We start from the raw sequence: 24,540 nt of genomic DNA, 5'->3' as shown, positions 1-24,540 counted from the left end.
GGAGGCGCAGGAGACAACCGTAGGCAAGTGAAGGCATGAGCAGGCAGATGGGGCCAAGGCAGATGCCAACATTCAATCTGCTGGTATGCTCATCTGAGGGTTGGGGTTGCAGCACTATGAAGACACATTTTATCTTTAATCTGAAGTGTGTTTAAGACTGGGGTCCTGAACCACCAGTCCTGAAAGGGAGAGAGGAGGGAAGGGAGGTGTTTAATTTCAAATTAGGCCAGACACAACGATGTCCATCTTAGGTCCAGCCGAGAAGAAATGAGGATGCACCCCATTCCATTATCTTCCCTTGTCTCCTGCCCCATTCTAAGCACTGCCACCGTCAGTAACACCACTGAGAAGAATTAATCAAGCCTCCTGAGAGAGAATCAGATGTGCGCAATGTTTCTTAAGGCAATGTACTACACTATGCTAACTACTGATTAGAAAATGCCCCTGGGAGGGGAGTGCCTTGTAAATAAAAGGTTGTTGGCTCCGTTACAAAATTCCCCATATCACAAGACATTTTCTGCATTCCTTGCTGAAACCCCTTAAGCCTTAAATAATGCCTGTGTTACACAAGGAGGTTGTAAACATGACGAGCTTTATTTTAATAAGTCACCACGCACACACAAAAATTGGAAAAATGTTATCGGCTTTTTATCTGGCAGCGGATCATGTCCTATGGTCACATGGCATCAGACTACACCGTGAGGGAAGTACCTTCTTAACTAGGCAACACGTATTTTGCCCTTGCATTTCGAGAAGCCTGTTGAGAATTGTTCGTTTGTCAAAGTCTCTCTCCCACAGTTTCTGATATGCAAGTGCGTTCAAGACTCTGGAATAATTCTGAGCAGACGACAACAGCGGGCAGGAGGAAGCGGATTGAAAGACAGCAAAAAGAGAGACTGCATTTCAAAGTGCTGGTGAATATTTATTAATAGCACAATGTATTTCAGCCAAGGGGCCTTATTCAGAGGCTCTCTCTAACAGACAGACAACAAACGAATGTGCAACAATCAGTCGTACATGGCATGGTAGAGCACTGCCGCTCCCCTGACCTCCAGTGGGTCACAGGGAGGTTGGCAGGGCGCAAGCGCACCAGGAGGAGCACTGGACTGGCTGTGCTGGTGAGTTTTCAGTGTGTGAACTTCACCACGGCTGCATCCCTCCCTCTCTACTGGCAAGCAGTAGAGCCGCAGTGCCACCCCCTACAGAACAATGGTGTTGGATATCTATCTATATATATTAATGTCCTTAAAAATACCACAAGACTTGTAACTTTTCTATAAAATTAAGCATGCTGAAATCCAAGATACACAAATGTGTATTTATAATAGTGCTATTTAATATCAACATTAGGAGTGGTCATTAGGAGTTTCAGGGCGAGGTTGACCATCGGCATGTTGATAACACAACTCTGTTTCTCAACAACATCTGAATTGGGAGAGGTTGTGGAGTCCCTGGGCCATTGCTTGGGCGCAGCGATGAAATGGATGAGAAAAATCTAGCTGTACGCTTTTCATCGCCTGCTAACAACATTCTTGTTTAGGCAAGCCTACCCAGATGCTTAGAAAGCTGAGGTAATTTTAAAGTATGGTTGTTGTTTTTTCCTTGATTCTCTTGTTTAATATTTTTGTAAACCATTTTTAGGCTTTTCACAATCAAGAGGTGCATAAATTTTTATAAAAAATCTTCTAAAAACACTTTAGAGACTTCAAGACATGCCTATCTGCAGCTATTTGAAAACATTTAATTCACATATACAGTAGCTCAGTTGCTGGAACATGAGACTCTTAATTTCAGGGTTGAGGGTTTGAGTCTTAATTTCAGGGTTGCAGGGGGTTGGACTAGAATGATCTGTGTGGTCCCTTTCCAAGTCTAACAGTTCTACGATTCCATGATATACTTGAACAGATATCTGGACAATATCTTCTTCAATAACTCGAGTGCAATGGCATTGGTAATGATCCCCAGCTTCAAAAGACATTGGCGGCAGCTCAATTCTCCATCAGAAATACAATTATGTGCTTTTTCTTGACACTCCCTGAGCGTGCCTGTAAGCTGGACATTTGGGGATGGTCCCTGGCTGTCAAAAATGTTTGTAACCAATATGTTCTTTACAAGAAGACCACACATTTGCATTTTAGTGTGAGATATGCCTGTGCCGCTGCATTTGAATGGTTTAAGAAGATGTTGTCCAGATACCTGTAAGGTATATTTGAATAATATAGTTTGAAATAGCTGCAGATATGCATGTCCTGAAGTTTATAGTAAAGCGTTTTACGAGTAAGCTTTTTTAATTGCACAAATTTTTGTAACTTTATTTTGGCATGTTTAATGTTTTTTTAAAAGCTTTTGAGGTGCTTTCCAGGCTATTAGTATATTTAACACTGACATTATGCTTTTAGGCCTTTATTACTACAACTGTTACTACTACTGCATAAGTATTGTACTCCTGTTTGTTGAAAGTGCCTGGATGAACCCTTTTGACCAAAATCCACTAGGCTGTAAATAAGTTCTTTCAGCATCTTAAAATGTGGCCTCTCCTTTTGGCAATTTCTTTGATGGTTGCTTCCTGGTGTGTTTTAGAAAGATAGCTGTCACATAGTTATGGGGGTTATAATAATGATGTAGGGCCTTCATCTGTAGTCAAAGATTTCCTTTCGACCCAGTGCTGTTGCGTTATGTGTGTGTAGAATTTGTGTGGCCATTTGGTAAATTTTAATTTGCCAGGTGATGCAAGGCAATGGCTAGTTATGATCTTCTCCTCTCACAGTCTGGCATCAAACACCTTCAGCACTTACACTTTAAACAATGCCAAATATACAAGTCAGTTTCTACCGACTAGTTCACGGGGTATTAGCGCTTAAGTGTTTAAGCCTGGAATCAATCCTAGCTGTAATTTTAGGAGGTTTCAAAAGCCCTGGACTACAGAGACATTTCCAAATCCATAGTTACTTGCCTTCTTCCTTTGGAAGTTCACATCGAGTTTCATTGAGGCGCACTTGTTCAGTGTGTTCAGACGTCTAGAAGCAAAGCAAAATCCGAAGATTAGCATCTCATGAATCAACTGGCCCTTTATGACCTTGCACATTTCTCCCATTCTCTCTCTTTATGGACAGAACTTCAAACAACTTCCTGTAAAGATAGACTGGTAGTGAAATATGCAGTGCTAATTCCTATCCACGAGACTGGGGTGCAGAAATATGAATATACAGTGGTACCTTGGTTGTCAAACGGCTTGGCTACCGAACAAATTGGCTCCCGAATGCCGCAAACCTGGAAGTAAGTGTTCTGGTTTGCGAACGTTTTTTGGAAGCCGAAAGTCCAACACAGCTTCCGCAGCTTCCGATTGAGTGCAGGAAGCTCCTGTAGCCAATTGGAAAAAAACAACCTTGTTTTTTGAAAGGTTCCGGGAGTTGAACGGACGCCCTGAATGGATTAAGTCGACAACCAAGGTCCCACTGTATCTGCAATTTAGATAATGTAGCAACTAGTTTGGTGGCTTGAGAATGGGATACCTATAATCTCAACCAGAAATGGAATTTTGAGGCAAATCCCATGTTCTTTGTCACTCTACCCAGCTCAGGACCACAATACCTCAAGGACAGCCTCTTCCCATATGAACCTACCCGGACCCTGAGATCATCTTCTGAGGCCCCTCTTTGTGTGCCTCCTCGAGAGGTCCAGATGGTGACAACACAAGAATGGGACTTCTCTGCGGTGGCTCCCCATCTGTGGAATGCTGTCCCCAGGGAAGTTCTCCTGGCACCTTTATTATACACTTTTAGGCACCAGTCAAAAATGTTTCTTTTTAACCAGGCCTTTGGTTGATTTGATTGACACCTTGTGCCCTTTTAAAATGTGGGTTTTTTCGGGGGGGGGGGGTTGTTATTGGGTTGGTGTTGTTTTATTTTTATTGTGTGTTTTGTGGTTTAATTATTGAATTTATTCTGTGAACCGCCCTGAGGCCTTCAAGCACAGGACGGTATATAAATTCAATAAATAAATAAAAATAATAAATACCCCTGCCCACCTGCTTGAATCTTATAGATTGTCATAACCTGAAGGGCATTTACACAATCCCAGTATTAGAAAGAAAATGAAATCAACACTGGGCTGCAACAAAAAATCGAAATCTATCTTAATAATGAAATAATTGTCTGTACCTCTAATTTCTCACTACAATACGAAGCAATAAACATGAACAAAAGTGCACAGATTGCAGTTGGACTTATTTTTAAGAATAAGACTTTTTAATAAAAAAACACCCACCCATAATTTCTATAGTACCTCTTAAACTAAACTCAATATTGGAAACAGGCAATATTGGGGAAGAATAGAAAAAGGCATGTATACCCCATAGTTGTCTTGGGGGTATACATATTCCTGTTGTATTTCTAGTCAAAATATTTTGTAGATTTTAGAAACACTACAAACCTGGAGGTTGGGAATCTATTTGTTTATTAGAGGTGATAATAGGATAAGCTGCACCCCACAGGCAATCAGGTCTCTCTCAAACCACTTTTAACATGCACCCACAAAAAGCATTATCGTTTAACTCTGACCTCAGCTCTATGTAGCTTCAGCACAAGAGCTCCTTGCTCTTGGAAGAGTTCTATGGCGTAACCATGGTCTGCAGAGCTTTCAATCAAATAACCTGTTTTCTACAGACCCCATCAATGGTGTCACTATTATCAGTGAACTAATCTCATAAAGTTCTCAGCTACTTGAAAACAGCAATAGTTTCCTGTCCACATTTTGCTCCAATATTTCCCTTAAAAGATACTCCTTTCCTTAAGACTCAAGGTTACATTTTCTGTGAAGCCTATGACCAATTTCAAGCTTACTAATTTAACTATCCACATTTTAAAGCAGAAAGATGATGACATATCTTCTGGGGTCCTTCCAGCATTTGAAACAGATTGTTCCAATGAAATGAAAGGATTAATGGTTGTCTTTATGTCTCCAGAGTCTCCAATTAAATACAGCCTGCCTGGATTTCTCGCACCCTCTTGACGTGCCAATGGCAGAAGACAGAATTCTCCATCTGTGTACATCTGTCATTGGAATAAGAGTCGAAACCTTGGCAAGAGTAATTCCAAACCCAGAAACAATAGGCAATTATATTTTGATCAATGACGAAAGCTTGCTTTTGTGTGTTATGTTTTGGACTCTGTTGGAAGCTGTTTCCCACAAGTACAAAAAATATGCATCAATAGCAACATTCATTATATGCATAAAATATGTAATTGTGAAAAATGCAACACAAGTAGGTGCCCTGATTCATAGAATCATAGAATTGTAGAGTTGGAAGGGACCCGAAGGATCATCTAGTCCTGCAATGCAGGAATCTCAGCTAAAGCATCCATGACAGATGGCCACCCAACCTTTGATTGTAATTGTTGCTTGCCTGCATTTTGACAGTAGAAGCTACAGCCATGCCAGTGTGTACCCATTCATAAATAATGCTTAAAGTGTTGTGTTTTTAAAAAAAGAAACTTGGGAGCATATATCAGCCATAAGACCTAGAACATGTTTGATATGGAGTTCACTGCAGAAAAGCCTTGAGATCGAAGAGGAAAATGTCTAGACTCTTTGTCCACTCTCAAAAGCCACATGGTCAGCACTAAATATAAGAATGTTGTAGAGTAAAACCTCCAAAAACCAGGCTGCCTTTTGGGTGGCCTTTTGCCCTGCTTCCTTGTTATTTTCTGACACCTTAAAATCGATCGGAATCCTAACTCCCTATGACTCCAGCCTGCAGCTGTTACTGAGCAGCTGCAAAGGAATTTGGCCAAGGGCATGTCAGGGTCACAGGCAGTAAATGCAGTGCTATGCCCAGGGTACATTTGCAGCAATACAAGAGATCTCCTGCATCAGTGCAACTCTGCAATGATTAAGTTTCCTTTACAGCAAAGACACAACGGCTTTGGGGAAATGCTCTTGGCGACTTCAATGGCAATGGTTTACCTAAGAGTATGCGTAGGAAGGGTATGATTCTCAGCAAAGAACTTCTAGTCAGGAGGGGTAATTAACTCTACTTCTGGCTACCCCTTTACCGCAGCAACTGCCCTCCCACCCCAGCTGATTTCTCCCACAATGCAGCAAAGGTGGGCCTGGTATCTTGGATGAAGGAAAAGTGGGGTGCTGAAAAAAGTGGGGTGGTGGTAGTAGAATTAAGCATATTACTCCTGCCCACCACTTCTTGACACCAAAGCTCACCTCCTCCTTTGCAGGGGATCAGAGTACTCACTCTAGCACACAAACCAGGCTCTCCCCCAACCTGGATTTAGCCTTATCATCTCCATCACAGATATGTTGTTGGGAGGCAGGGATAATACACGAAACAACGTCGTCTGCATGCTTTGCAACACTATAAACATCATAATAATAAATTAAAAATGCACTTTACCTACAAAGAGGTTCTACAAGATCCTTGTCAAGAAAATCATGGTCTTTCTTTACAGCAGCAATGTCAATAGGAAACTGGGAATCTACAAGAGAAGAAGCACCTGTTACTGGAGTGGGAAACAGATTTTCTTCCAAGAGGAGCTGAATGGGATTCCAGACTAAATTGCAAACAGAGGGGGGAAACCAAAATCTCCTACACATTTAATTTCTGATAACATCACTTCCTTTTCCAAGTTCAAATGGAGTTGTTGAAATGTGTCAACCAAGGAAACATCAGCATGTCATCATCCAACTACAGTAAGAAATCAGATGGTTTATATTTCAGTCTCCTAATAACAAAGCAATACTGATCAGTACTACAGTTGCTGTTGACCATTCCAGCCTTCTCCAACTTGGTGCACTCCATATATTGTTGGACTACAACTCCCATCACCCCTGACCTTTGGCCATGTTGGCTGGGGGTGATAGGAAATCCAATCCACAATCCAATCCACAATCCAAATCAACCCCTTTCTTTCTTTTTGCATCGTAAGAAAAACTTGCATTTGGGCAACTAGGGGATTTTTCTTCCAATACAGCTGTGGCTTTTCTGATTCAGGCAAAGTCTGCAGGGTGGAAGGCAAAGGGTTAAAGCCCTCCTAACAACTAAGGCTCCAGTCCAGATTGTGTGTGTGTCCCCCAACTCCCTGCACCTTGTATTACTTAAAAACAACAACACATTTGTGCAATTTCCGATTGTGTGGAACCAAACATCATTTGGTTTGGGCTTCATTTGTTTTAAGGTCCAGATGTAACCCAACATGGAAACCAACAAGACCAAAGGTGTGGCATTGTTAACAACAAGTGGCACAACACTCCACCTCCACTCAGCTGTCTTTAATTATAAAAGTGTAATGTTACATTTTTTGGAAAAGTCATTTGAAGAGAGCGCCCCCTGCTGTACCACACAGCTCTTAAAACTATAACCAACTCGGGACAAACACTCTCGTCACACAGCAATGAAACACAGTATCATGAACTCCCAGCCTTACTGTATATTATAAAGTATATCGCACCTGTCAGTCCCTGCTGGGATCCCCCGAGGGTCACAAAAATTAATAATACAGAGTCTGTGAAACAGTACCAGAAACCAGGCATTGCAGTGACAGAATGGTGGGGGGTGGGCGACTAAAGCAAACCAACAAAGGTTTGGGAAAGCAGTCAATATGCTAAAGGATAAGGGGCCAACCACCTTGGTGTCACAGCAAAAAACACCTGGTCCTGTATCCCAGCCAAACAGACTTCGTATTTGCAGTGTGATTCACAGAGGGCCTCCTGATGAATTACTGTATTTTTCCATCTATAAGACGCCCCATGTATAAGACGCCCCCTATTTTTGGAGATTCAAGATTGTCGCCAATCCACCCTCAGCACTATCCATATTATGACGCCCCCTAATTTTTGACATTATTTTAAAGGGAAAAAACCTTGTCTTATACATGGAAAAATACAGCAAGTGGGAGAAAGAGGACTTTCAAATTGCTTGGCCCCAATGCATTTAGGGATTTGTAAGTAATGTTTTAGGGATGCGGGTGGTGCTGTGGTCTAAACCACTGAGCCTATGGCTTGCCAATCAGAAGGCCGGCGGTTCGAATCCCCATGATGGGGTGAGTTCCCGTTGCTCGGTCCCTGATCCTGCCAACCTAGCAGTTCGAACGCACGCCAAAAAAGTGGAAGCAGATAAATAAGTACCGCTCTGGCGGGAAGGTAAACGGCATTTCCGTGACCTGCTCTGGTATGCCAGAAGCGGCTTAGTCATGCTGGCCACATGACCCGGAAGCTGTCTGTGGACAAACGCCGGCTCCCTCGGCCTATAGAGCGAGATGAGCGCCGCAACCCCAGAGTTGTCTGCGACTGGACCTAACGGTCAGGGGTACCTTTACCTTTAAGTAATGTTTATTTATTTGATTCATAAAATCTATACACCTCTTGATTGTAAAAAAAACCTCAAAGCAGTTTACAAAGAGGGGGGGAAACAATAAAATTATTGGTTGCGCTATTTTTCACTAGCTGAAATTTGCGAAGCTTATTATTATTAGTTTATTTCTATACCACTATATATTTTTAAGAAAAATATCTCAAGGCAGTTACAAACATCAAATAAAATAATCCAGAATAAAACATTATTGAAGGAAGTCAAATATAAAGTATACATTCTTTTTCTTTTTTTTTGATAGATGAAAAACAAAACACCCCAACAAGACAAGAAATACAAACCAAACCATGATAAGGACAATATTAATTACAAATCAATAAAACAAAAAGCGGTCCTTGGACTATAGACCCAACCTCCCATCCATTCCTTATTTCAATTATCTATTATTTGTTGCCAATACACGTTTTTGTCTTAAATTAACTAATTATTGATTTATCTAAGGTTTCAGATCTTTCTTAAATCTACTACTAAATTTATTCAAACGCTGCGACAGAGTTTAAACTACTGTAATTGTTTTTCAAATAAACTTTAAAGACTTCCCATTTTGAGATGAATTCCTGTTTTGGTTTGTTCTTTATTTTTTCTGATAAACTATCTAACTCCACATAATCTGTTAACTTTTGGATCCATTCATGAATAGAAAGGATTTCATCACTCTTCCACTTTGTAGCGATAAGAACTCTTGCTGCCACTGTGGCATATAAAAATATACTCTTCATTTTTTGCGGGATATCCAGTAGAAAGTATACATTCAAGGCAACACAATTAACGGGAAACTAAAATGTTACGTTCAAGATTTCAAAATAAGGAGATCAACTACAGAATGCACATTTATCACAGCAAAGTTATTTCAAAAGAAAACATTACTAAGGGAAGTCAAATATAAAATATGTATTTAAAACAGCATAATTAACAAGAGAATAACATACTCTGTTTTGTATCATTTAAAAAACATACATTTATTTCAAAGTTTATAATTGATTATATTTTGAATTAGATCTATATGGGGCCACCAAAATCTTTTAAATGCTTAGGGCTTCTATGGCCCTGTGACTACCTGTTTCCCCAGAAGCAAAACAGGGTCCACAAGCAACCCAAACTGAGAACATGGTCTTTAAAATAGGATTGTACCCTGAATTGCTTCTCCTGTTGACTGAAACAGCGACTCTGTTTCGCCTGGATGAAGTCTAAAAAATATTGTTCTATCTGCTTTGGAAGATGGTAAATGTTATTGGTTCAGTGCTGAGACACTCAATTGAACATGATGCTCTCCCCACCAACAAGACTACCCCTACAATTTGAGAAAAGTGGAGCAGTTGTTGCACTGCCCCCAAAACATACCTTCGTACAATTGTGCATACTGTGGGAATCCAGCAGCTCGCAACCAGTCACAGGCCTCCTTCGCCTCAATTTCTGGGTAAGAAAAAATGGAAAGTGTTAATCCTGAGTTTGATGCCTTTGGTACTTTTAGGCCACAGTTAACAGAAATACAGCTCACAACGTAAGCAGTGTGCATGGAAAAATAAGGTTCTGTCACAAATGTGACAGGACAAAGAATTTTGATTTTCTCTCAAAGTGAATTTTTTCTAGTTACAGGTAGCCGTGTTGGTCTGAGTCGAAACAAAATTCAAAAACTCCTTCAGTAGCACCTTAAAGACCAACTAGACCAACTTAGTTGGTCTTTAAGGTGCTACTGAAGGAATTTTTGAATTTTTTTCTGTATCCTTTCATACTAAATTCGGTTCTGTTTTTAAAAAGCCAGATCCACTAATTATGGAATAATAATGATAATAATAATAATAATAATAATAATAATAATAATAATAATAATAGGCTTTTCATGCCAATAATGTCATATTTTCAGCAACCTGGGGAGAAAACACATTTTGCTCGATAAAACCACGCAACTTCCCAATGATAGACATATAAGTCCAGGGCTTTCATGGATTCTTTATTAGGACACATAATTAAGATTTATTTATCAAACCTATTTTTTAAAAAGTAACTTCCATCAGTCTCCTGTTAGTATGTTGAATTCTCGTTTTGACATCAGATAAATCATCAGACTGCATGTGGACATCATTATAAATAATAATTCATTGCGATGGGAATGAGCTGCAGCAAGCCTTGGGCTCAAGTGCTCTCTTTTCCCCCTTCCAGCCCAGTCAAGAGGAGGGCTTCACAAACATTAGCTTCATTTTTAAAAAACCCGCAATGTACGGGAAATGTTATGTCTGAACCCTAAACCTTGGTTAGTCTGAACTGCGGTTGGTTGAAACAAACCAACAGCATAATCAATAGTTTGAAGTTGGCTAACCATAGTTAAAATTAAACCAGGTTCAGGCAAAACAATAAACTGTGAGAGCTAAGGAGGGAGCTTGTTGTCAGATTATCACAGCACCTGAAAGCAGTCTACGTGACACTCTTAACAACAATGTAGCTCTTAACTGAAAGGGTGATAGCTCCACCATGATCCAATATTTTTCATTACATATTTGACAAAAAGAAAAAGTGTGCTACATCATCATCATCATCATCACATTTATATCCCACCTATTTTAAATCCAGGTTTAAAGGTAAAGGGACCCCTGACCATTAGGTCCAGTTGCGGACGACTCTGGGGTTGCGGCGCTCATCTCACTTTACTGGGCAAGGGAGCTGGCGTACAGCTTCAGGGTCATGTGGCCAGCATGACTAAGCTGCTTCTGGTGAACCAGAGCAGTGCACGGAAACACCATTTACCTTCCTGCTGTAGTGGTACCTATTTATCTACTTGCACTTTGAGGTGCTTTCGAACTGCTCGGTTGGCAGAAGCTGGGACCGAGCAACGGGAGCTCACCCCGTTGCGGGGATTCGAACCGCCGACCTTCTGATTGGCAAGCCCTAGGCTCTGTGGTTTACCCCACAGCGCCACCTGTGTCCCCTGTAAATCCAGGTTTACAGAACAAATAAACTGTACAATTCCCAACAGCCGTATAGATTAGAATATACAGTAGATTATATTCTAGGTTCCAATTTTTGTCATATCTGCAAAGCACTCTTGTGTTGTGGGGAAAGAAACCTCCAAACTGTTTATCTTTTGTGCAGCAATTGAGGTATAAGTAATAAATAACGATGAAGAGTTGCTGGGAGAGGTAAAAACTCTTGTAAAACTTTATCAACACTTCTTCTTTTTTAACCAAAATATTGTTATGTCTCCTTTCAACTAGTGCAACTAAGTGACTATGCTAGCAGAATGTGTCTGTGCATGAGAGAAAGAGAGTGCAAGGGCTATTTTAATGCACACAGCTAGGAATCAGTGAATCAATAAAATGTGTGAAAGAGTCTCATCCCTGGACTGATGAAGGATCCACACTGAGTAAAAGATCCTTGAGTGCTGTCACTTGACTGCACAAATAGTTCTATCAGCATGCCATGCATCACATCTTACGGAGTGTGGAGTCAACTCTGTCTCCTTTGAACTAGTTCAATATTGCTCTTGCAAAAGGAGGTAGGAAAGGCTTTTAACAAGGATATGTGATTGAGCCGAGTGGTTCTGCTGCATTTAGTTTTCTACATAGGGTTTTGTTATTGCTGTCAAAAATGAAAATGAAAATCAATGCTTGCTTGTTCCAAAGCAGATACAGTGGGGGAATATTGTTAAGTAGGGGATGAGATTCCATGTCATTGGAACGTTTCCATAAGTGTCCCAGAAACGATGCATAGGCATCTCTGAACAACCACATGATAACTTGTAGTGCTGGTATTTTTAAATAAATAAATCTCATATAAACACCTCAAAGGTTACCGTAAATTGAAACGAGTGCATGTATGTGGTATCGTGCACGCTCAATTGAATCCTGGTAATGAGATTTTCAAATATAGAAAGCATTAAAATGATTTCACACCCTGCGATGCAATTAGTAAAACAATGATTCGAAGAAGTATGACCTCCAAAGTGGCATTTCTGTTTGTTCTCGGACCCTTTGCAGAATGTAACAGTACCAGTAGGACTCCAATAAATGCAGCAATTTGGTTTCTTAAACCCTCTTTCGTTGTGACTCATGGGCAGCCAGGCCTCCATTGTTGCTGTCACTGGGTAACCCTGTACCTATCAGTCTTTTATATAAAGAAGTTTAGAGGATATTCACACAGTCTTTTGCCTCTTTAAAGGTGATTTGTGAATGGAAAAGTGACTGTGTGTGCGCACACATACATGGGGGCAGAGGAGAAGTGTTACAGTTGTATTAATTCCATTTTACTCAGTTCCTTAGGAGAATGAAGAGCACATGCCTGGCAGGTGGACACGGTATACCTGCCCTCACCAACTTGGTGTCCTCTAGAATTTGCTGCACTACAACACCCATCATCCCTGACCACGCTTCTGGCTGCGGATGATGGGAGCTGAGATCCAAACATCTGGATGGCACCAGACTGGTGAAGCCTGCAGAATACAACCCATTAGCTTCCCTCCTACCTCAATATCCTTTCAAGCATATACTTCTATACTAACCCAATATCTGAACAAACACTAGCCTGATAATGCATAAATGGTTAACACAGACAAAATCTGAATGGGCCTGAGAACTCAAGCACTTCAAGTGATGGTAAATCAAATGAAGGCTTCCCAACTGAGAAGAGCTACCATTCTAATCAACACTACAATCATTTCTCTTAAAAGCATCCTTAAGCTTAAATTGGTTCCCTTGGATACATCCTGATTATGCAGATTTCCCAGCTAAGACTACAGTACTGAGACTACACATTTATGAGCCACAACATTAAAAGCAAATGTGCATATTCCTGTCTTGGGAACAGTCATGGCTTGTTGTCGTCCCCCGCCCCCCCCCCCAAAAAAATATGATGCAATAAAACTTTTGCAAAAGCAGCAAGATAGCATAAGGAGTCTCTTTTTCCTACATTTGTTTTATGTAGACTTTAGTTACAGTACCGTATCTGCTCCAGAAAAATCCCAGTTCCAGGAAGCTTCAGGTGAAAAGCCTATGGCAATGGGGCCTGGTGTTCAATAGGAATACAGGGAGATCAACAGGAGGTGGAGCCAGAGCGAATGACAGGCAGGGACACCCCAATTGTTGGGCAATAGGATGTTAGGCAGTTGGGGACTGGCAAAAGGCAGACTGAAGTTGGTGGGGCACTGCCCCATTTGTCCTACTGGACCAGCTTCCTTTGGCCTTGGGAGGGCTGTGCTTTATTTTTAAGGTTTGTACAGCACCAAGCAATTTTAGGCACTTGATGTTATTACTGTATTCTTTTTTGTAAGCTCCAAAACAGGATAGGCAACATATTGCATTGATTTAGGTTCGGGTTGCAAAAATGTCTGCAAGCTACTAAGTTCCAAATAGCTACTACACAGATAAAAGAAATGTACTTAGTGATACATTGCTACCAAGTTTGGCTTCCTTGGCCTTCATGTTTCCTATTTTAGTGTTTCCTATTTTTCAATTCCTCCCATTAAGAGCTCAGAATGCTTCGTAAATTATGAGATCAAGTTTATTGGAAACAAGAGGGGTCTTGACGACACAGTGTTGACTTTGTACAGAGGCTCGGCATTATACATTATTAAAGTTTTAATCATTCCCATCCCTTGTGGCTATTAAATCGGCAGAATAAATCACCAGAGTCTCAGTTTAACTAGATATGAGAAATAACTCTTCCATCTGTATTGTGTGCTGAAGAATGCATATTTCATGGCAAGATCATCCACAATAGCAGCAGGGAGGGAGGGCTGGATTCCTTCAAATAGCAATTTCTGGGGGCATAGAAAAGGGATGTGCAGTGTGACCTTTGGACAAGATATTCCAAGCTACATCTGGCCAAGCAAAACCCAGAGACTTTTATCCACACCTCCCTCTATCTTCAGCCAGGTAAGCAAAAGGCGCTTTCAAAATTCAAGGACACCTCCTTAGGCAAAAACACTTGAGGACACGGAACAGGGCTGGCTGGGTTATGGCCTGAGGGGAGAGTTGCCTGGGTACAGGAGGGCATATGGTGGGCTGAGGAGAATCCCAAGGCCTGGAGGGGCACATTTGGTCCCTGAGCCTGATGTACCCCACCCTTGATCTACAAAACAGAGCAAACATTTGGTTGGCCTGCTATAATTTACCAAAGTGCTGTCCTTAGAATGCTTGGGAAAGGTGTCAGCTCCCCATCTTGGCCAATCAGTATTAGCCAGGCTGATACTGTAACTCAGTTCTGAATGACCTATTGGTCAAGGAAGAGCCTAGGAACCTTAACCTTGGATAAAAACTCCACAACAAATTGCCAGGCTGAACTGGAGGGACTCATCTCTTCCTGAAACCTTCCCAGTGACAGCTCCTTTATATGCTACAATGTTTCCCATTGTAAGCCACTAAGATAAAGCCGATTCAGTCAACTTTTTAACTCAGCCATGTCCATTAATTTCCATGGGTCTACTCTTGAGTAAATCTTAGTTGAATACCACCCCTATTCTGGAAACCAGCATAACAGCTATCTGATTTGCTTTAAAGAGAGAGTTCAAATCAGGATCTGTTCATTTCTGAAAATATTAGTGCGAACTCGGCTATGATTTCAATAGGAACTTTGAAGCGCCTTTTGCTTACCTGGCTTACCACTGTATTTATGTTAATGGTGTTAACATTTCAAAAGGGGCAAGTACTATTAGTGAGGGGGGGGGAATCTTTTCTTAAAAAGCCAAGGTAACATAATGAATTCACATTGACTTTGAATGCTTTACACTTTTAGAAGCAGAACCACATCAAACATTTGCAGTTAGCTTTTTTGGGTGGGGGGTTATAACTTGCATTTGCAGCATTTGTAATGCTAATAGTCACCTCATCATTAGGAGGTTAGCACATAAGGCAGCAGTAATGGTCAGGTTAGGCATGGAGGCAGCTACAGTACCAAACCTATAATATGGAATTTAATGCATGTCTTCCTTCATATGCTGATTAAGGGAGAAATACATTAAATTCCACTTTTATCAGTCTGATGGTGCTGACCTTAAAGCAGCTATTCTTGGACAAAGGAAATGCAGACTGAGAGTCCAAAATGCTAAATTACAACTTAAATCTTTAAGACTGAAATAAGTTCAATCTTATCGCCTATAACCTCAGTGAATACTTTTAATATATCACTACAGGTGCTAATTAGGCTGCCAATACCAGGATGTTTGTATCACCATCAACCTGGAGCTCCCAGTGAATGGTCACTCTACTCCAGTGGCATGGTGTATGTTGGGGGGGCGGCTGTGGCCCTGGGCGCGAAATTCAGAGGGGGCGCAACCAGGCTCCCACACACAGGCGCTGACTTCCGTGGGGATCCCTGACCTGGTAAAGGCAGCAGAGCAGCCCAGTCCCACAGTGGGTGGGCACAGACAGAGGGAAGCGGGCAAGGGGCAACCCCAGTGTGGCACAGCCCAGGGCTCCTCAGGGGCCCTGCTTTGGTTGCAGTCCTATCAGCACTTGCTACCAGAGTTTGCTGTTGGAGGGAGTGATTTGTTTTGGATTCACTGGCTGACAATCCACTTCAGGGCCCAATTCAAAGTGCTGCTGCTCACCTTTATAGCCCTAAAAAACTGCCCCCAATTTCTTGAAGACACAGCTTTTCCCATACCAACCTGTTAATATATTAAGCTAATATGCTCATGCCCCCCTTTTTGGCATAATAAAATGCTATTTCCCAAAGAAGAAGAAAATAGGATTGCACAAAACCAACCAACCAACCAAACATGCTAAAAAAAAAACCCCAGTCATGTGGACCTTTTCAAAATAAGTATGGGGAAAGGAACATAATGACTCCAGTGAATCTGTCCAGATCTATGAGGCCATGAAATAGAATATGGCCAGCAGAACATGCTGAAGATGTGAGGAATTCTGTCTGCAGCAGTGTGTGTATCTAAGGATTAATGAGCAACTTGGAGGAGCTGACAGCCTGAGGTACAGCCTCAGGCCATTAACCATCTACCGTATAACAAATGGCTGTTGCGCCCCAGGAAATGATCTGTGGGAAGGTTATTAAATCTATTATAAGAAGAGTAGAGGAAGTGGACATGGGAGAATGTATAGGCGAACTGCATGGCGGTTTCTTCTGGCAAGTACAAGGAACTTATTTCTAGATAAATGCAGTCCATATTGTTCAACAGGATTCCTGGAATGATTTCTCAAAACAAGATGTTGAAATTTCTCATACATAGTATCTGAAGTTAAGCGCTTGGCATCAATCCAAGAAAAGCACATTCCTCTTCTTCAGTGCATTGTTATAATGTACAGCTCCTAAAGTGTATACATAATATGACCTAAAGTCAATTAAAATTGCCATTGATGACAATGGAGAGACTCTGTTTCTTATACTCGGTAGTTTTAACCAGGTGAGGGTAGCTGATGGGTCTCAAATCCTCATTGGACTAAGGACTCCCTTCTGCATGCAAATATAAACTCTGGTGGGTTGAGCGGATGGGACCAACAGTGGGGTCAAGAAGGCAGTTTCTGCATGTGCTGTAGAGAGAATTGCTTGTCAACCTGGGAATGTAGCCCATCTAGGAGAAGGAAAACTCTGATCCTAAACCTCCGCTGCTTTGCAGGATATCTTTGGGAGAAGAAAAGGTTAAGGAGTAAATCCTACACATATCCTGAGTGGAGTCCTAAGATAGTCAAATGGCACCTTGTACACCTCCTTCTGGCAATTCTTGTTGCCAAGCTAGTGCCAAATATATTACTCTGCTTTCCGCTGGACCACATCAGCAAGGGCCAGAGGGGGGTTATTGTCTCCTGGGCAGCCCAGGTCCTCCATATACACTGCCCAGATTTGCACCCCAGGAAGGTCACTTCAGTGCTGCTAATGCAGCAGTTTGACTTCACCCCCGGAGGCACACTCCATTGTCTCTCAAGACAGGCAGATGCCAACAACATACACACACACTTAAGCAAGTAATGGCTAAATCGCTGAGCTAAAAATCAGAGCAGGCTACAGGCAGATGGAATGTATAATTACAGTGGTACCTCTAGTTACTAACTTAATTCGTTCTGGAGGTCCGTTCTTAACCTGAAACTGTTCTTAACTAGAGGCGTGCTTTTGCTAATGGGGCCTCCTGCTGCTGCTGCTGCTGCGCCGCCGGCACACAATTTCCATTTTCATCCTGGGGCAAAGTGCTCAACTCGAGGTAACTCTTCTGGGTTAGTAGAGTTTGTAAACTGAAGCGTTTGTAACCTGAGGCGTTTGTAACTTGAGGTACCACTGTACAGTTGTGACTGCTCTGTTGTGTAGTTTTAAGTTGGATGTGGGGACCTTTGGGCCTCCAGATGTTGCTAAACTGCAGCTTCCATCACCCCTGGCCATTGACCACGCTTCCTGAGGTTGATGGGAGTGGTATTTCAGCAATACTTAGAGGGCCAAAGGTTCCCCACAACTGGTCTAATTGATAACCTGGGGTGGATCTACACACAGGAAAAAACCAGTATAAATAAATCAGAAATCAAATCATTATAACAAAAGGGGGAAAACGCTATGGAAAATCGCGTAGAATTTCTTTTACTCTCTGGCGCCATCTGTTGTTGCATGTTTATAACACATTCAAAAAGCTGTTTCCTTGCTAATGTAGCCGAAGCCTGCATATAATGCAGTGTATGCAAGAAGTTACGCACTTCATTGGGGACTTGTGAGAGACCTGAAGCCAACATGGATTTTAACCAACGGTCTGTATTTGTGCCTTCAGCTACAAGGTACATGGCATTTCAAAGTGCAAACCTATGCATGTCTACTTGGAAGTAAGTCCCGGTGAGTTCGGTGGGGATTACTCCCAGGTAGAGGGACATAGGACTGCAGTCTTACTGCCTAGTTTTCAAAAGTCCTCTATTGGGGCTTCAAACCCATGAAAGCAAAAACGCCTCCTTTTCTTGCTGCCAAAGTTAAATGAAAATGAAAGCTAGTGCCATAAGGAGGCCGATATAAGCCAGATTAACCACGGACTAAAAAATAGACCTGGCTGTGTGAATGAGCAAATGACAGCTTTGCTGCCTGCTGAACTTGCCACTTGGTCAGAGCTGTGAATTGGTATTAAATTGGGTGCTTCCATCTTGAAGCTCGGAAGCCGGCAAATCTACTTCTATTGGTGTTTGGCACAAAATTTGTTTTTAAATACCGCTTTTGCCTACATCACAAGGAGATAACTGCTGCTGGAATGAAGGTCTATACTTTTTCCAAGGCATGTACCTTCTGATTTCTTTTTCTGTGGGTTTGATAAAGTTATCTTCTCTCCGCTCCCATGAATCTACCACCAATGCTATAAAAATCTGCTTAACAACCACTATATTTATTACCCCTATGGAAATTGCTGCACTTTGTATGACTGGCATTCCCTGTAGCACTGCTTGCTTACTTGCTGGAGGTTAACATTTTCTGCAGAATTAGGATTTGCTAAGCCTCACCGTATGCAATTGACAGGAATATGTAGCCCACTGCGAGCCATAATATAAACCTCACAGAGTAGTTCTAGAGTAGAAATGATACAATAAATACACCTATATAAGAACACTGGACAGACAAGGCTGCTGAAAAAATATCCATCCTGCTTAAATGACTCAGAGTTGCCTAGGTTGAATTACAGATGGGGGTCTGGCTGCAACCTTTGCTCACAGCCCCTGGAGCTACTGTTTTTATCAGGCTGCTGTCATGTCTTGAGTCGGAGGCTGCAGACCCCAATTCAGGGGTCTGAACCTTCTGTTGGACAGCAGTAGTCCACTGAGGCTGACAGTCAGCAGGGTCTGTATGGCCTCCCCAGTACCTCCCTGGTTCAGTGGTGCAGGAAGCAGACCAAGGAGGAGGCTATGGAATAGCTCAGTCGGTAGAGGATGAGACTTAATCTAAAGTATCTGGTTGGCCACTGCGAGAACAGTATGCGGGGCTACATGGACCATTGGCCTGTTCTAGCAGGCTCATAGCTACCAAGTCCTGGTTAGAAAAATACGGGATCAGCAGTGCTGGCAACGGAAGTAGCTTCTACGCATGTCCAGACATGCGTAGAAGCAACTTCCAGTGCTGGCGCTGCCCGATTTCCGGTGCCCAGACATGGGCAGAGCGCCACCGGAAGAAATCTGGGGGAATTATGGGATATTTCGCCATTCAGGATGACAGCGGGACACGGCTTTAAAAATGGGGGTTTCCCGGGGAAAACGGGAGACTTGGCAGCTATGAGCAGGCTCTACTTATACTCTTAGTCTTGGCGGGGGGGGGGGAGGTTTAACAAGGGCCCAATTTGCTCCCAAACTTTATTAGAACAAATTGCTCATTTGGAGCTATGTGTTGTCCTGCAACTCCTGGCCCTCCTTGCTGCCACGCCTCTCGACTCCAGCAACAGAACAGAACATGGCATGGCATTTACAAGTGGGACAATATTTTCTTCCGGGGGGTGGGGGTGGGGCGGTCTTGTGGATTCCATTGAAGTTTCCCTACCTTTCTCTGCACAATCTAGGTACTTCAACACAGATAACTGAACAGAGAAGGGAGCAGCAACACAGACCAGTCTAAAAACACAAGTGGGAGGCAGAGGTGGTCCCCTTAGGCATGAAATACTGCCCCCCCCCATGAGTTACTGAAACTAATAATGCTGCCCATTTACCGGTATTTGCTAATTGTTAAGCCCCACGAGTAACTTTTCTTTAGAGAACTTCAAGAGGTTGTTGGAATGAAGCTTCCTTTAAAGGCCAGGGAGGTTTCTGATCTGAAGTTTGCTTCAATAAAACCCAGAAAGGACTTGCCTTAAATGAAAGGGAAGGGCAATGTTGTGCATATCTTTCTTGCTAGGAAACCAGTTGTTGATTTGTTTTCATCAGAATTGTGTGTCGCATGATTTCAATCTACAATCTCTAAATTAGCATGATAAACAGTTCGCTAAAACCACAGTCTCCGTAATGGTGTCTTTGTCTCTACTTGCCGTCCCCATGAGTTGCTTTTTAGACAACCTTTCCCCACTAATGCCATCCACAAAAACAAAGCACCAAATACCAAACATTCCTCCTCATAGGGGATACAGCAGTCCAAGCCCAAGGCATATAATGGAATGAATGTGGGTTTTGTCCCCTGACAACAATTCTTGTAATTCAGCTAAATGTTCTTAAGAAAACACTATTATATTTAATTTCCAAGAAATGTGTGTGTGTGTGTATTCTGGGCATTATGTCCCTCTGCGTAAAACAAACTTTCATTTAATATACAGTGGTGCCTCACTTAACAAATGCCCTGCTTAACGAAATTTCCGCTTAACGAAAGGTTTTTTCTAGCGGAGGTTGCCTCGCTAGACGAATTCGTTTTATGAAAAATTCGTCTAGCGAATCGCGGTTTCCCATAGGAATGCATTGAAATTCAATTAATGCGTTCCTATGGGCAAAAAAAATATTCAAAAAAAATTCAATGCATTCCTATGGGATTCGCTAGATGAATTTTTCGTTATAAGAAAAGACCCGTGGAACGAATTAAATTCATCTAGCGAGGCACCACTGCATGCATTTTTAATGACCACTTGCCCACCCTTTCACTCTTCCTGCCTGTGTCCTTCCTGTCTTACTTCCTCTTTCATATGCTACCCTCTTCCTCTTCCTTGAATTTGCATTGATCTCTCCTCTTCCTCACATTATCCTCACAACAGCTCTACAAGGTAGGTTAGGCTGAGAAACTGAGTGTCATGTCTGAGTGGAGATTTGAACCCTGGTCTCCCAAGTCCTAGTCTAGCTCTCTAACCACTACACCACTCTGGCTCTCCTTAACATCAATAATGTGGTGCTATCTAGGTACCTGCTCTGAAAAGCTGGGGGAGGCATTCCAGATTGTTGAAAATGCTATCTGTTCTCTCTGTGTGTCTCTCTCTCTGGCTTGAAAAATGCCTAGGCAGATTCTTGCTTCTTGGCTGTTTGCTAGGAGACTACTACTACTCAGATGAGCAGGGAAGAGTGCCATGAATGACTGGTGTCTCGTGGCATAAAACCTCTGATGGATTTGCTAATCACTGCAATAGTTCCAAAATTTCTAATGTTTGGAATGTTTCCTATTTCTAAGGATTATTCTGACATCATTCAGAATATGCCAAGAGAGTGGCCAGAACACAAGTCTGCATGGATGCCATCCCTCTAACCCAAATCTCGGATGTGATGAATGAGTCAGGAGTTCCGGTACATTATTGTGTTAAATGTATTTAGCTGTTTTGCAAAGTGCTTATTGGATTGCACAGGACTTGAGTGGCGTAGCAAAGCAGTTGACTTTGATCTTGCAAACATAGCTCTTGTGTTGGTAGATCAAAGCAAATCATTTCACTGCCCTTGCCAGCTTTGGATCACATGAATTGTCAACAATATTGTTTGGGAAACCAAATGAAGGCGGGACGGAGAAGAACAAAGGCAACTGGACATTAGAATTCAAAGCAAGAGGAAGAAGGGGTATCAGCTCCAAAATCTGGAGTCTTTCTCACCTGAAGTGGGAGAGTCAGCTGGTCTGTAATCTATAGTGAGGGCAGGAGTGGGCAACGGACAGCCCATCAGGCTATCTGGGAGGGGAAAGTGAAAAAGCCATGCATACTTTGGGTATACTAGCTAGGAAAGGTGTGAGAGAGGCAAGATGAGGAGCAACACAGAGGACTTGTGTACAGCCAAGAAGACATTGAGAAACTCACTTGAAAGAAGATTCACTCTACATGGCGAGGACTGTATCTGCACACCCCCTCAGTGTATGTATAAAATAACGTGTGAGAGGCCCACGCCCAAAGGATTGGCACAATATTCACCCTCAAACTAATTCCAGGTTCCATTGCTTTCAGTGGGACTTAAGAGGTGACTAACTTTATCTTGAATGGGACCAACAATGATGGGATATGCCTGCCCAGTGGAAGAGTCCACTTGAAATAACTTGGAACATGACACAAGGAAAAGCAGCTTAGGGCTAGATCTACGGGCTTAAGCTTAAAGGCAGCAACCCCAAACAGTTAGTAGGAAGTATACTCACTGAACACAGGGGAACTTGTTTCTGAGAGAACATGCTTAGAATTTTGCTGTGCGGGCAGCTGAAATGAGTGCCACAAAAACATCTTGTGTGCAAGTAATAAGTAAGACGGCAGTCTTAGCCTATGATCTTCAAACACTGAGCAATCTCAAATTACTCTGGTATAAATGGTTAATAGGTTTAGCTATAGTGAGGAGGAGACTTGCTCCAGATTTTATAGTCAGACTCACTGAGCTCATCCATATCATTATAACCCCCCCCCCCCCAAAATCTATGGTTCTGTAGGGCAATGTTGCCAGGAAGCTTAAAGAAGTACAATGAGCGGCTGTTGGCTGAGTCAACTAAAAGGGTGGTGGGATTGCCAAGGTATTCCCACAAAATCTGGTCTTTTATAGAAATTTGTAAACCATTTAAAAGGTAGTGGACTGACTTCACTTTTCTTCATCCAAGAAGCAACTAGGATGAAGGCTATAGAAGGCTATGTTCCAAACAAGTGTTCTCCATACCAGACATAAAAAAACTGTTTCCAGTATTCAAAGGTTTCCTTGGCCTCTGAGCTTGTCTCCCTTTCCCTTTCCCACAAGAGCTAGTTATAACATTTTATATACACCGGTGTGATTCCCAAGAGAGCCTACTCATGAAAACATCTGTTTGTCAAAATGAATAATTCATGCAATTTGCTTATAGAACTGCATACTGTATATTCAGAGACCCAGATTGAGCTAAAGAGATCATCTGTCATCTGTTGTGTTGCTGTCTATCTGGACAATGCAATTTCAAGTGTATACAATACATCTTTGAGCATCACTCAGGGGAAGATGGGGATGAGCCACAACTCTGAGAGAGAGAGAGAGAGAGCAGGTGCCTGGTATGTAGAAGGTCCAAATCATAGAGCTGGGGAGAAGACCTCTGCTTGAGAACATCTGACAGCTGCCACCAATCAGAGTTAGCAATGATAGATCAGGAGTAGAGGACCATCAGACCACCAGAAGTTGCTGAACTATGACTCCCATCAACCCTAGCAAACATGGCCCAGGTCCAGGCATGATGGAAGTTGTAGCTGAACGTCTGGACTCTGAGGGCCCCCAGACTTCCAGAAAGCTATTCCAGTTCCTTAAGATTCCCTTAAATGAATGACAGCAGCCTGTTAAGCCCTTATAGAATAAATCTGGATGTGGAAACTAGCCTCTTCATGTCATTATACTGAGGTGCTTGGCTATACATACACTATATATTGTTACAAAGAAATTAGAAGAAGAAGACGGGGGGACACAAAGGGGCAGAGATAGCTGAACTGAGAGCTGAAGTGGGGAGAGATACCTTTAGGGCTGCCAAGCTGCTTCTCCGGGGGGGGGGGGGGTTGTCCTTCAGCAAAACAATTGTCTTGCTGCCTATAAAATGCTTAAGGTATATGTCTCCATCTACACTCAGCTTGTATTTTTGAAAATACATCCAAATATTGAAAATCACTACAGTGGTACCTCAACTTACGAAGGCGATCCGTTCCGCGGCTCTCTTCGTAAGTCGAAACCTTCGGTTGTTGAAGTGTCTGTTTTGCGCATGCACAAAGCACGATTTTGAGCTTCTGCGCAGGCGCAGAACACACGTGCGGCAAAAAGACTTCCGGGTTTGCCGACTTCGTAAGTCGAAACTTTCAGAAGTCGAGGCATTCGGATGTCGAGGTACCACTGTACCTTCTGTCCTTCAAAAGGAAGCCAGACTCAGGTAAGTACTGACCCGGAAACTTCTCGCTGCTTGGGGTTAATGGGAAGGATGTAGCAATGTGATCCACTGCATGTTTTTTCACTACTTGTAAGCTTATTTCAATTACTAAAGATTGGTATATCAACTTTACTTGACATTTCATAAGTTCAACAGGGACGATCTCTTTTATGGAATTAAATTTACAAGTTAATGTAAAAAAAAAAAAAGTCCAGCGGAAAAAATGTATAGCTCTAAGATACATAGAGGAAAACTTTATGAGATGTCTTTGCCAGAGTTTTGTCTTTCATACCGGAAATGATTAAATGGAAGATTGCATATGACTACAAAGTTTACATAAAGTTACAGCTTACAATATTTTTAAAAAAACATTCCAGCCTTTGCTTGATAATTGTTCACCTGATAAGAAAGGCTAGAAGGACATGAAGCCTGTGGAATTCTGCTTAGCAACCTAGGATTAAAATAAAATAAAATTG

The 24,540-nt window shown here is 42.1% G+C and overlaps 1 protein-coding gene across 3 annotated transcripts in view; it reads right to left on the bottom strand.

The window, feature by feature from the left end:
* STARD13 (StAR related lipid transfer domain containing 13) overlaps positions 1-24,540 on the bottom strand; it is a 134,281-nt gene that overhangs the window by 43,590 nt on the left and 66,151 nt on the right. For all 3 annotated transcript variants that reach the window (XM_035115924.2, XM_035115923.2, XM_035115926.2), the window contains exons 2-4: positions 9,722-9,793; positions 6,407-6,488; positions 2,954-3,017 (exon numbers count right to left, since the gene is read on the bottom strand). In XM_035115924.2, coding sequence (XP_034971815.1) covers positions 2,954-3,017; positions 6,407-6,488; positions 9,722-9,793 — 218 coding nt within the window. The remainder of the gene's footprint in view (positions 1-2,953; positions 3,018-6,406; positions 6,489-9,721; positions 9,794-24,540) is intronic.

This window comes from Zootoca vivipara, chromosome 4 (assembly GCF_963506605.1).
Source record: "Zootoca vivipara chromosome 4, rZooViv1.1, whole genome shotgun sequence".
Classification (NCBI taxonomy): domain Eukaryota; kingdom Metazoa; phylum Chordata; class Lepidosauria; order Squamata; family Lacertidae; genus Zootoca; species Zootoca vivipara.
This window is presented reverse-complemented; position numbering and strand designations above follow the sequence as displayed.